General features: G+C 40.9%; 1 protein-coding gene across 4 annotated transcripts in view; it reads right to left on the reverse strand.

The window, feature by feature from the left end:
- The window catches only part of LOC142932743 (uncharacterized), a 92,703-nt gene that overhangs the window by 13,328 nt on the left and 65,929 nt on the right, over positions 1 to 13,446 (reverse strand). For all 4 annotated transcript variants that reach the window (XM_076076786.1, XM_076076784.1, XM_076076785.1 and 1 more), the window contains 19 exons: positions 12,119 to 12,160; positions 11,137 to 11,214; positions 10,704 to 10,739; positions 10,463 to 10,516; positions 10,190 to 10,243; positions 9,407 to 9,448; positions 7,288 to 7,392; positions 7,055 to 7,108; positions 6,565 to 6,618; positions 5,299 to 5,352; positions 5,119 to 5,172; positions 4,624 to 4,668; positions 3,786 to 3,818; positions 3,578 to 3,622; positions 2,597 to 2,623; positions 1,396 to 1,449; positions 578 to 622; positions 196 to 240; positions 36 to 98 (listed from right to left, as the gene is read on the reverse strand). In XM_076076786.1, coding sequence (XP_075932901.1) covers positions 36 to 98; positions 196 to 240; positions 578 to 622; positions 1,396 to 1,449; positions 2,597 to 2,623; positions 3,578 to 3,622; positions 3,786 to 3,818; positions 4,624 to 4,668; positions 5,119 to 5,172; positions 5,299 to 5,352; positions 6,565 to 6,618; positions 7,055 to 7,108; positions 7,288 to 7,392; positions 9,407 to 9,448; positions 10,190 to 10,243; positions 10,463 to 10,516; positions 10,704 to 10,739; positions 11,137 to 11,214; positions 12,119 to 12,160 — 984 coding nt within the window. The remainder of the gene's footprint in view (positions 1 to 35; positions 99 to 195; positions 241 to 577; positions 623 to 1,395; positions 1,450 to 2,596; positions 2,624 to 3,577; positions 3,623 to 3,785; positions 3,819 to 4,623; positions 4,669 to 5,118; positions 5,173 to 5,298; positions 5,353 to 6,564; positions 6,619 to 7,054; positions 7,109 to 7,287; positions 7,393 to 9,406; positions 9,449 to 10,189; positions 10,244 to 10,462; positions 10,517 to 10,703; positions 10,740 to 11,136; positions 11,215 to 12,118; positions 12,161 to 13,446) is intronic.

Below are 13,446 nucleotides of genomic sequence, written 5' to 3' on the forward strand. Positions count from 1 at the left end.
AGGGAAAAGCAACAGAATTCATGTAGCATCCTTACAGCAACACCTTGAGGTCCCTCGGGCCCCGGGAATCCTGTCTCTCCGAGCGGCCCCCTCTCACCCTGTCGGAGAACAGAGACAGCCGATGTGTCAGTCTGCCGTGACAAAGGAATGACACGTGGATTGACAGCTCAAAGAGAGTTAGAGGCTGAGGCTCACCGGCTCTCCTGGGATCCCTGGCTCTCCACGAGTGCCGGGCTTCCCCTGTCAATCACAACATGGGAAGAGAACAGACCGCGTTTGACAGGTCCTCAATGGTGTCCTATCTACAGCACCTCTGAAGCCTCCAGTTTATAATATACCAACCAGCTTACTATAACTCCACAGGAAATCCACTGAACAGACCACAAGTAAATGTCCGAGTTATTAATCAAAGTAGTGTTGTGTTATGGCACTTCTGTTTTAATAGTTGTTAGTCTGTGTGCATTGTGAAACATCATCAAATTGTTGCCAGCAGCAGACTTGAACAACCCAGATGATACATCAAGGAGGAAAGTGAGTCGGCGTAAATTATAAAAAAAGAATAAAAAAAAAAACTTACTGGAGAACCTTGTATCCCAGGTGGACCAAGCAAACCGTTATCACCCTGAAGGAAACATTGCAGACGTTTCAGATAAATGACATACAAAAAAATAGACATACATCACTGTCAAGCAGACACAGATAATGATGTCAGAAACTGCCTAAAACGTGTTCTAATGGTCTTCTTGGGCGTTCTCACTGTTTGGACAAATGCAATGCAAATAGTCTTTATCACTTAAAAACTCAAGTCTCTACTTAGAAAAAATCACAAATAGGGAGTTATGATAAACAACCTCCTTATGAACTTCAGTCTTCATATTTCAACAGCAAACACTTTGCATATGTCACACCTTTGACAGTATTCCCCTAAAGGATAAATTACTCTGAATGTCACAGAAACTGAAACGTTCCACCCCTGAAAACACGCAGTCACACACACTGTCAATCAGTGGCAGCTTTTCCAAACAAGTTTAGATTGAGGAAGTTGCATGCAGGACTAGCTTTGTAATTGTGCAGATGGTGACCAACAGCATGAACGCTTTGACTCCAAATTCCTGTGGTTTTACTGCATATCAAGTTCAGATATCTAAAATCTGAAATTCCGTGATTGAATTTAAAACACAATTATTTTTTCCCTTAAGTTGACTCATAACTACAACAGGAACCCATATTATGTTTCACTTTCACACTTGTAGCTGGAAATCTCATTTCAGACATACAATCTTGAAATGCTCTGTAATGAGAAGAAGTACAGAGAAAGCACTTCCCCTCACTATGTAATCAGGTTAGGTCACGGCAGATCATGAAACGCTTCTCTGGGCTGATACCGTTGCTTACCTTGGCACCGGGTAGCCCTTCAAGCCCGGGTAATCCCATGGCCCCTGGTTCCCCCTATGAGAGGAAAGCACACCACCGGCTGAGTCAAGACAAAAAAAGTCACTACTGATATCGACTGAGGGCTGATAGTTTGCCCTTTTCGCAAACAAGAATGATGCTATTGTTTGGTGATGAGCTACCGGGACGTAAATGGAATCATTATGAGGCTGTCAGTAAACATTAAACGAGCACAGACAGATCAAAGCTACATAAAGACGATTAAATGAAATTCTGCAGGAGCACATTCATATAACTATTGATATATAATACAACTCTTCATGTCTCAATATGAAGATAATCCTAAGAGGACAATACTTCGACCTGAGTGTATTATGTCATATGACCTATGACGCATGCTGTCACACCTTGAAGGCTATAGACGGGATAACAAAGAGCCCCATCTGACAATCAGAATCAGACGTGCTTTCCGCACTAAAAATAGACCCATGCCTGGTGCTCGAGCAAGTGATGGCCTCTATCCACCTCATCTTGCTCAAGCTGCCATGGAGAAATGCCATTACACAGAATAGAGGGGCAACCGGTGCTGACATAGACGGATCGTGCAGGTAATTGTCACACATGTAGATTGTCATGAATAAGCGAGTGCGACTAAGGGGAGAGTGGGCCAGCCACAGGATCAGCTGTGAGACAGATTGGGGCAATTCCACCACAGCACTGGAGCCGCTCACACAATTTATTAAAATGTCAAATTAACATCCTGGTGAAAAATCACTATGCAACAAAACAATAAAAAAAGCAATTGGCCCCGTGAGAATAAAGAATTCAAGTTGATGCCGTGGGATTGTTTCCATGTCTGCGTGGAGTGTTTTCAGGCATCAGTATGGGGGGGGGGGGGGGGGGGGGGGGGGGGGAGGGCATTTGAAGTGCAGAAAGAGTTCATAGTTTCCCACTGGCAAGACAATATGGTACAGCGGTTTCATATTTGCAGGAGACATGATCATTTTTTCACTGTGTGTTGGAGCTCTACTGCGAGTAGTTAAGTGTTCAGGCTTGAGGGTTTATTGACTTACGCCGTAGAGAACCACGGAGACATTGATAGAAAGCAACTGGGAACTCAGACTTCTCTATTTTTTTGGGCAGCATGAAAAATAGACAAATATTTCATAAAATATATATTCCAGAATGAAAAGCTTCTACTCACTGCAAGTCCTTCGTCTCCTTTGAGACCCTTAGAAAAGAGAGAGGAAAAGGACAGATTACTCCCGTGAACGTGACAACCGCTACCGTGAAAATCATAAATATAGTCTGAAATGACATGTGGGGTACTGTATGTTAGTGTCATCAAATATTTATAGCATTCATTATTGCTCCTCTTGTCTCACAATTTCTGTCTGTAAATCATGCTTACATGGTGTTATATGACACTGCTGAGACTGTGGTCTTTGTCAAGCAAGATTTATTAAAATGATCAGGATCATATGATCCAGTCTGGCTGTCACACATGCTTAACAAAACATTGGTCATACATGTTTACATTTTCAGTAAAGCATTCCCGCATTTCCAACACAATCAAAACAAGGAGTATTGATACATTTGGCCTCTTGTCCCTCTTAACACTGATGGAGATGCTCTCGGAGCTGTTGGCCTGTAATGGATGCAGTACAGGGAGAAGCTTCCTCAGGATTGAGCTGTGGTTCATGTGCATTGTGCGCTGGGGATATTGGAGTGTCTACTTTCCCCTCCACCTTTAGTGTTGGTGGATGGATCCCTGCAGGGCCTGTAAATGAATGTCTCCCAGGAGACTGGACGAGATTATAAACTGTCTGATAAGGCGGAGCAGGGGGAGCTGATGAGCAAATCGGGTCACTTCAGTTTGGCAACTGAACTTCTAAGTCCGTTTTTACATATCAATGATGTTGTGTGTCCTGGGGCAGGTCAGAAACACCTGTTTGACAGTCAGGAAGCCTCTTGGCCTTCACCAAACACCAGCTCTCAATGAACATGATTGACTGTGAGAGGGACTCAGTAGTCGAAAAATAACACTGGAGGGCCGGTCAGGGTATTTGTCATTCAGCTCTCCCAGGTTCTGCGGCTCGTACAGTATCAACGTGCCCGTGTGCTTGTGACTCTCCACAGAATATTGTAAAGGATTTGCTTCAGGCATAACAATTATTATGCTTACCGGAGCGCCGGGAGCTCCAGGGGGTCCTAAAATAGCTCCACCACTCTGAAAAGACATTGTTTTAATGTTATGACTATATATTTTACAATGTGGGTCAAACACAAGCTGCAGACTCTTTTCTGCCGATTTGATTGAAGGCACTGTGACGTGCATACAATGGAGCACAACGACAGTATCGCTGAGTTGAAGTCATTTGAAAAGTCTTTACCTGGAGCTTGTACAGACTGCTCATCCCATTGCCCTGCACATAGGGAAACATCAGAGAAAGAAAGCATTTCAGAAACACAAAAGAGCACAGTGATTAAAAGTAATCCGGGTATGAAGAACTAGCGTCTTCTTGGGCAGTATTAGAACATAAAAGAATGTTTTCCCCCATGATAGATTGGTAGAGGGCAGCTCTTGTAAATGTAGAAGGAGTCAAGGTTCTCATTTAGAAGCAAGCGGATGCCTGTGCCCTTTTCAGGCCACTGAGCCATCCCCTGTCCTCCCGTACTGCAGTTTATGAGACCAGGGTGTGGGGTGTGTGTGTGTGTGTGTGTGTGGGGGGCACGGAAGGTTCAAGGGGACGGCTGATGAATTATAGATTTGTCTTAAGAAGTGCTTACTCACTGGCCTTTTAAAGGGTGCGAGCAAGATCCAATGCCAGTGAGCAGGTCGCCACAATTCCGTCATATTTGTGCCTGTTTGTCAGTTATGTGTTTCTCGTAACACTAAATGCTGTTCGACTGAGCAAAATATAAGCGCAAAGTTGGTTATTTCTGTCAGAATAGTTGCCGAGGCAAGGTTTTGGCTCTAACCTTTACTTGATGGGAAAAGAAGATCTTTGCATAGCGCTGAGAAAAGCAGGATGATTAAATGCTTCCAATGTGCCAGCTGTGTTGAATGAACGGCTTTAAGTCTGTAACCTTAAAAATGAAGAAGGTTAAATGTGTAGAAAAATAACAATAACGTGTATTTAAGTGAACATGTACGGCGACATAGAATCTATGACCTTAACAGAGGGTTTGAGACTTGTTATCACCATCTGGCTCTTGGGAGGAACTTACCGGAGGCCCTGGAAGCCCGGGTCTGCCCGTGGGTCCTTCATTTCCCTACCAAACACAAACCAGAGGAATTGTTAAACATGTGGAAATGGAAATGATTATCAAGCACAGTCCCGTGCTAATGTAATCTAATGATGAGGAACCTCATTTCCCAACTCTGACAAAAAAATATATATATCTATAATTAAATTAGCAATAATTAAAAACCTTGAATTATTTGGTTACATTTTACCAATCACTCTTCAAAATATATGATACACCTACATTTTAAGGGGGAAAACATATAGTTCGAAAGTTACTTATACTCCCTGGAAAAAACATTTATTTATTACAGGCTTTGAGCCACGAATACTTGCAATGCAAATTAGCAAACATACAGTTTTAAATCATGTCATAATGAGTACACATTCATCCACTGTATATTGTTGATAAAGCCCCATAAGATGTACACACTACCTACATTATGTAGATAAATGCTTGAATATTAAAACACCTTACTCTTTCTCCTTTGCCTCCTAGTTGGCCCATTGGCCCAGGTCTACCCAGAAGCCCCTGCAAACAGAACAGCATCCCTTTTTTAAGCATTAACCTAAGAATGAGGAACTCACAACATGTTGAGATACAGTCAACATAAAAAAAAGGTACTTTGTGTTATGAAATAATGAAAGAGATTCTTACCGGGGCCCCTGTGCGACCGGTCACACCAGGAAGTCCTGGTACTCCAGGAGTTGCCTGGAGGTCACAAAGTGGATCACCATTTTGTAAAATAATGTTGAAACAGAATATTTGCATTCATATTTTACAGCAACACTGGACGTACAGTATGTCTCCTTGACTCATTTAAAAACACTATGGAGAAATAGAGCTGTAGGAGAACTCATCGTGCTCTATTCTCTGCTTGTGCCTCACACCTGTTCAGGATGTTGACTTGTATTGCAAAGACAAGATCTACTTCACTGTGAACACAAAGCAGCTCACAATTTTTACAGATGTGTTGTCATGTGTGCAAAGCAAAACAGACAGTCGGTCCATCTATAATATTTCCATATATATATATAGCGAAATAGGTGATGTGGGCATCTGGATCTGTTGTATTACTGGCTGTTCCCTACAGACTACAGCAGGTACTGTAAACCTAAAGGCTGAAGTATAATGTGATGGCCCGTGTCTTATCCAATTTCTTGATGCCTGGAACAGCTTTCTAGGAATCCATTAGTGGCAGAAATCACAGAAATAATACTGCACATAGTGATTGCAACTCAACTGTAGGGCATGAATGCTGAAACTTTCATATTCACTGCAACAACTGCAGGGATTATGTTCACATTGTTTTCTCTTCATAGCGTCATTGAACACGTATAGAAGCTGTGAAACATTCCATCGTCTACATGCAGCATCTGTGTACATTTGTTCAGATAAGGCAATTCTGTATTGTTTGATGTATTTTATAGATGGCCTTGCACATGTCTCTCTCAATGATTTCTTTTATCGTTGAAAAAAAACAAAAACCCTTTCAACAGGGGATATAAAACGTGTTTTATTAAGCTTATAAAATCTAGTAACAAGTCTGCCTGTTAGTGAAAATATCCTGCCATTGCAATTCAATGCTGGAGGTTGACCTATGAAATGCTTCTCAGCTCCTCTAAAGAGTGCCTTGCTTTTTAATTAGCACACGCACACACATACACATGCAGGGCAGGCTCTTTCTAAAGCAGCTCCTTGGAGTGCAACAGATAGGGCACAGTGCACATGCAGCCCTGTGGATGGCTTTTGATAGCTCCTTTTGAAAACAGACTTTCAGAGTAGACGGGCTTGAAGATGAGGCAGACATCACAATACATTTACATTCTTTTGATATAGCTACTTCTCAATGTCACAGTGACTTCCGGATGGTTAGATAACGACCGGATTAATTTGTGTTGGATTCAACTTTTGTTCACTCACCTCGTCACCTTTATCTCCCGTGGGGCCTGGGAACCCTCTCTCTCCTTTGACTCCCTGCAGGGAGGCACAACCAACGAGGGAGGGAAAAGTGTTTTTCACCAAACATGAAAAGGCCTAAAACTAAAGGCTGATAGGTGTAAGCGTCAAAATGTCTCTTTCCCTCTTTACAACACACGACTTGAAATAGCCGTGGCACAACACTGTATCCATAGAAACAACTTCTGCAGCGAGCACATAAGAGTGGAATAACAGCTGGTTAGGCTGGAAAATCCAAAAGGCTATTTATGAAAGCGAGCGTCAATGTAGATCTCTCTATATTAGATTAAACACACATTTAAATAAACAATATCATACAATGAGGCCATTAGCCTTACATATTTCTTTCTGCCATGCTGAGAAGCTGAATAATTCATTTCGATCTAAACAAAGTTATATCTAAAATGTGTCTTAGTATGCGAGTATATTTACTCCGGATATTTCCTTTGCCTACCTTTGGGCCTTCCTTCCCAGGGTTACCCATAGGACCCCTTACACCTGGATCCCCCTGTTTATACAGAAGCACACAATGAATGTGGGTGGAAGCACACATGCTCTTAAAGTATTCAATAAGCAACCCCGAGAGTAAATATAACGAGTGTCATGTAATGCAGAGAAGCATGGTCAGATTAACATGTTTGCAGCATCTGTTCCAAATTGCCTACCGTGCTGATGAGTTACTTGTACCTTTTCTCCCACCATGCCTTCTACTCCTTGCGCTCCATGGGACCCCTTCTCCCCCTTCTGCCCAGGAAGCCCTGGGATTCTCGTCAGGCACACACTGCAGGCATTCTGCCAGCGTGGGCAACGCAGGAAGCAAAAGTGGTGGCACAGATACAATTTCATCAAGTTGAGCGGCAGCACTGCAATTTCGCCCTTTTTTTTGTGTCACAGAGCCTGGGTGGAGGATAAGACCCCAACTGACACAAAGTGTTCTCTAAATATCGGCAGAGCAGAATAATGTGAACCCACCAAGGGTGTCTCCGAGAGTGTCTCTCATCTGAGCGGTGAACTTTGTCAAACTCATTGACTGTGACATTTAGATGACAATCTTAAATATCATTGTCTCTGATCCAGCCCAGGTATCGGCACGGCACCTTCCAGAAAATAGCTAGGAGCTCTAAGTTACAGGGAGGCGATGGAAACACGCACAGTGCACCATTAAAAAGCAGCATTAAAAAGCAGCTGAGTCTGGAATACAAAATAAAAATGAATCTGCACACACTGGGTATCTAATTATTCTCTAAGGAAATGTTATCAATGAAGCAATATGTTATAATTTAGTATACAAAAGCAAATAACTCATTTGAATGTGTTTAGTCCTTGTTTGTGCCATCAGGGTGTTGAATGTACTAAAGTGCCACCAAACAACTGTGATGAAGGCAACCGTAGGTGAATCTAACAGAGCACTTAATGGATACAATAAGTTGACTCTGAGAGGTGACAGAAAATAATAAGACTACTGGCATTAGGTTTTAGGACGCATTATATTTATTGTCAGAGTTGACATGCATTAGGCATTATAAATTATTATCATTATTTAGCTAAGTGCTGTCCTGCAGGTGACATTATTTAGTGAGGTGACTAACCTGCTTCAATCAGAAGAAAAAGAAAAAAACAATAAATCGGTAATTTGCATAGACTTTGATGGAAATGGCCATTAAAGGTACAACCACAAAAGAATCTCAGGTAATAAAGGCTGACGGCTGAAAAGTGTTTCACATTACGTTTTGGACCTCGCCAATTCTGCATTTGGTCAGTGATTGATGAACAAAATTAGGGGCAATTTCCAGCCTTTCAAAATGAGAAAAGGCACGTCTCAAGACTTTCTTTCAAATCTTTGATAAGAGCATTTTTTTTTTGCATTCTTATCAGCTGCTTTAACATTTGGTAATTGGAGGTGAAGGTTTACGTGACAAGGGAAATCTACCAGAGGAAATTAAATTAAAGGATTTTAGAAGTAGGAGAGGTGGGCGCTATTCTCAGAGGCTTATTTGGGGGTTTTGGCGCGATTAGATGGGATCTGAAATACATAGAGTAGTGTGCTTGAAACAACAGTGGTGCATACCAGGCTTCATCATGGTTGATCAAACTCACTTTCTGTAAACCTATAAGAGGCCATGTTGTTCTGCCAGATTTATGTATTCATTTTTGATACATGATGATTTTGTATTTTCATTGTATATCGACATTGGTTGAAGTTATATCTGTATATCAGATAAAGAATGTAAAGTTAATTTAATTAAAAGGACAAACACAATGAGGGACATAACAACATTTTCCATATCTGATACTTGGTTTTTGCTACCCCATTAAGACTGATTGATGGAGTATTATCATTACGAAGTATAATCATCCCCTAAATGATGTATGTCGGGTTGTTATGTCTAGCATGCAGCATCCTCGAGCAAAGAGAAACAACCTATTACTGACGGCATTTTACACTTTTTCACAATTCACACTACAAAAGCTTTTTTACACGCCTGTTGTGAAATAAACTAATATTAAATTCTGTATGACTCTTCATACAGTGCAAGGGAAATTGCCACATAGCAATCATTTCAACAAAACTAAATAAGCATGTTAAATTGACAGGCTGTATATATCATGTTGTCCTACAGTATGGCTTGACAGTGTACCTGATAGAGCTTTTGCTATCTCTCTAGACTGATAGCATCCATACATTGATAAAATAGTCTTTCAAATGAACACATATTGATCCCTTTCAACCACTAACCCAGGAAACCTTTTGCACGTTATTGCTTGTGAAAAACTGTAATTATCATGAACCATGAAGATGAAATACCTTGAGTAATGCACTCATGTCTCCAACAATTGGCAGGGCAGTCTGTCAAAGAAAGAAGAGCAAAAAAACTGCATGAAACATAACCACAGTCTGAATTTCAAAGCTAACAAATCTTTCATGTTTGGGAAATATTCTGTTGTTGTTGTTGTTTGTTTGGTGCAAATGCCTCTACTAAATCGCTCAAAACACCAATTTCTGAGAAAATCTTTATAAGCCTTGAAGGAATGTGATTATACCCCAAACTATTTTTAACAAACTTCTGTATCAGTGTTTTGCTTTCAGTTTTTATCTGCAACGCTTGAGGAAAGAGTTCAATAACTTTGTTGCTGGAAGACAGTCTTCACAACTTCAAAATAGTGTTGTTCTCTGGAGCCGAGAGAAACATTTTGAATTGCAGCCCATTTAAAAATATATAATGGACAATAAACGGGTTTTATGGCTCTTCACCATGCACAAATATAAATAGGTCAAAATGCTAAACAATCAAGGCTTTGATGCAGCAGCAGCGACTCGTATTGTACTCACACTAAAGCTTTTACAATTACAGTACGTGTTGCTTGGACACAAACATGTGCTAACAACAGGGTGCTGCCAATTTAGTGGTAAACTGCAGCATTTTCCTCAAAGTGATGTTGGTTAGTGAACGGCAGGACTAGCTGCTAATCATCTAAAAAACTGGAGCTGCACTGTGAATAGTGATTTTGACTTAAAGGTTAGCTCAGTTCTTATTGCAGATCAGTGATGCTGAACTGCAGAAAGCGAAAAAGACATCTTCTCACTTACTCGTTCACCTGGGAGTCCAGCAGGGCCCGGAGGTCCTGGCCTACCAGAGGAGCCCTTTAATTGAGACAAAGAAAGGAGTTAATGATCCTCCTGGCTATGAGAGCAGACATGCACCCATCTCATTTGGTGGGAATTTGTGTCCAGGAGCCCGGATACATCGTACTTGTTCATTCCACAGTGGTAGCTGACATTGTTTGTGCTTTTCAGCTGTCTTTTATCTGGAGATATATAAGGGAGCGAATAAGAGTGAAAGCACAGACTGATCTCACTCACCTCTCTTCCCGGAGCTCCAGGAGAGCCAGATAAACCTGGGGTTCCACGAGGGCCCTGAAAAACATGCAGACACTCTGATGCGTTTAACGATCCTACTTTATACAACCAGATAACTGATAAACACTGCAGAATGTTATTTGTATTGTAAAATAATTGCATGACTGCTGGCCACAGCATCAATATGCCGAAAAACCTGTAAAAATAAACTTGTTTGAGTGTTGTAGAACAATTTTCCACATACCTCAATTCCCTGCTTTCCTTGGGGTCCCATGCGGCCCTGAAAACATATCACACATCTTGTTAAGACCATCTGCCCTCGGGCACCCGGGATCCAATAAAGGAATTGTGTTGGACACCTCTTGCTCTATTGATTGTCTGTCTCCAACAATCCTGTATTTCAAAAATGAAAGCAGACTCACACACAATCAAATGTGTGCTGGGTTCAAACTAGCTGTGCAGAGCATATATATGATGATGGAAGAGTGCAACACGCCAGCACCTCACAGTAATAACCAGCGTTTTCTTCTGAGAGTGTGTTTAATGAATGCTGATCTTGATATTCAAAAGGGGATCTCTTTCTTTAGATGACTGAAGACAATAATCTGAAGAGATCGTAGTCTGAATGAAGTAATGATTGTGGGAGACACAGACTATCAATACAACATCATACTCACAGGCGAGCCTATGATACTCTCTCCAGGTTCGCCTTTTTCAGCATGGTCTCCTGGCAGTCCTGGGACACCTCTCTCACCCTGACAAAAACACAAGGCAGCAGTCAGTGGGGTTTTAGTAAAAGCGAATCCAGAAGTCAAGCAGAGCTGCACTGCATGATCACAGTCATTAACTATTTAAACTCTGCCTGAGCTCATTTTCCCTTTACGCTTTGAGCTTTAAGGGTAAGAAACACAAGTACGCTCAATGTTAATGGCGTGCACATGTTCATTATGCATTTCATTTGAACTCATGCGTGTGCTGGGATACGCATGTTCACATGGATCATTATTTTTTTCCAAGACGACACCTTTGATTATTGGGGCATCTTTGGTGCATTTTATTTCCAAACCCGCAAACAAACTCAGCATGATATGATCAGAAATCCTTGAAATCTACGACAGTTGTTATATTTAGATATACAGTATGTGAGCGTATTTTGGTTTCGATGAAAACTAGTTAGCGAGGAAGCAGAGAGGTCTAAACAGTTAGCTGAAAGTAAGAGATACACTTTTGAAATAGATGCTAAAAATGATGGATACATAATTGAAATAACTAAACGTAATGAATAAACAGTTGAAATAGCTAAAAGTACTGGATAGAACATCCAGCGTCAACCAAATAGTATGAAAATTTTACACTAGGCTTACAATATCCACTTTTAAATGATTGACAATGTTAAATAACATCCAATTTAAAATCAATTCAAATGAACACATTTTAAACATGAAAGGTGTTATTCATGAAGGAGTGCTTGAGTTCATCTGACAGGGCTGTAGAGTTCAGTCTGACAAAAAGAATTGGGAACCACTGACCTGAACTGTACCTGAACATGACAAACGTTTTTTTCTCATTGATGTAAAAACATAAATAGCACTTATCTATCTGCAGAAGTTATAATAGATGGCTATGTTGGTGATGCTCCACCACCACAGTGCTTCCTACCTTGGGCCCGCGAGTCCCTCTGCTTGGAGACAACCCATTGCCCTACAAAACAACCAGAAGAAGAATATCAGAATAGGGATTCACTGCACTTTCATCAGCAATTCACTGTGGGACCCGAGGTGCAGCCCAACAAAAAGCTGTTCTGGGGTGCTGGAATTAAAGCAGGAAAATTGGATCTGTACGAGCTACAATCCACAGTGCAAACTGTCTGAACACAGCATTATGAGCTCATGTTCAATACCGTTTACAACTTTTGTAATAGTTTCTGTGTACAGAGGCAGACTGATAATGCCATTTCAGAGAAAAACCTTGATTGGAATTGAGGCTACTGTAAGTATTATTTACTGTACGGTTCTGATGAGACATTGATTTCTGTGGTCAGCATGTAATAGTGGTACAAGTCCGACACTGCACAATGTAGATTAGCTGTACAGAACTTGGATTTGAACAAACACGGCAATTCTGCAGTTACAGGGAGAAACGTACCAATTAACTGAAACATAAACCAGAAAAGTTTGGAAAGTGCAGAACTATTTGGGACTAATAACATGAATGCATTTTCTTTTTGAAAAAAAAAGAAAAGAAAGAAATCCATTAGACATTATGCAATGGCACTCCACTGAGACAAACCTTTATATCAGTGCTTGAGAGTAGAGGAAGATTGCTAATCTATGCAAATAATAAAAGTCGAAAGAAACGCAAATTGTTCATTATTCATTTAAAGGCAAAATCAATAAAGTGACATTAACTACTTGAGCACGCTGTTAAAGACCCTCAGACCATCTGCATTAACTTCTGTTCATTGCTTTTTCCCATTTTTTTGTCTTACATAACAAAGACCATAAAGTGCTGAGAATCCATTTTCCTCCAATGCCTCCAAACATAAATGGCGTTCGTAAAAGACTATCAGGTCTTAAAGACAGCTTTCTTTGTTTCACTATGTAACAACGTAAGAGGTCATTGACCCTATGACACTTGCACACACATGTTCCAGTGAAAATTGCTATATATATATATATATATAATTTTCACGGTGCTGGAGTACATGAAAGAGGTTACATACGTCAGTCTTTCCCTAATTACTCAGCTAAACGGAACACACTACCAGTTGCTTGATGAGTAGGTCTGTTGTCGGTTAATGGTCATTTCAGCGTTTCCACGCACGAAACAAACATGAAGTTTAAAGCCACAGAGCACTTGCCAGTAACTGAGGAGTGCAAGCGACGTCAACAAGGACTGAGGCTGTGGCTGCACATGTGCCGCCTTTTTTGGGAACGCTATAATGAACATTTCTATATGCAAAGCTACGTCCATAAAAGAGAGTGCTT

This window comes from Anarhichas minor, unplaced genomic scaffold (genome assembly GCF_050575085.1).
Source record: "Anarhichas minor isolate MPS153535 unplaced genomic scaffold, ASM5057508v1 ptg000058l, whole genome shotgun sequence".
Classification (NCBI taxonomy): Eukaryota; Metazoa; Chordata; class Actinopteri; order Perciformes; family Anarhichadidae; genus Anarhichas; species Anarhichas minor.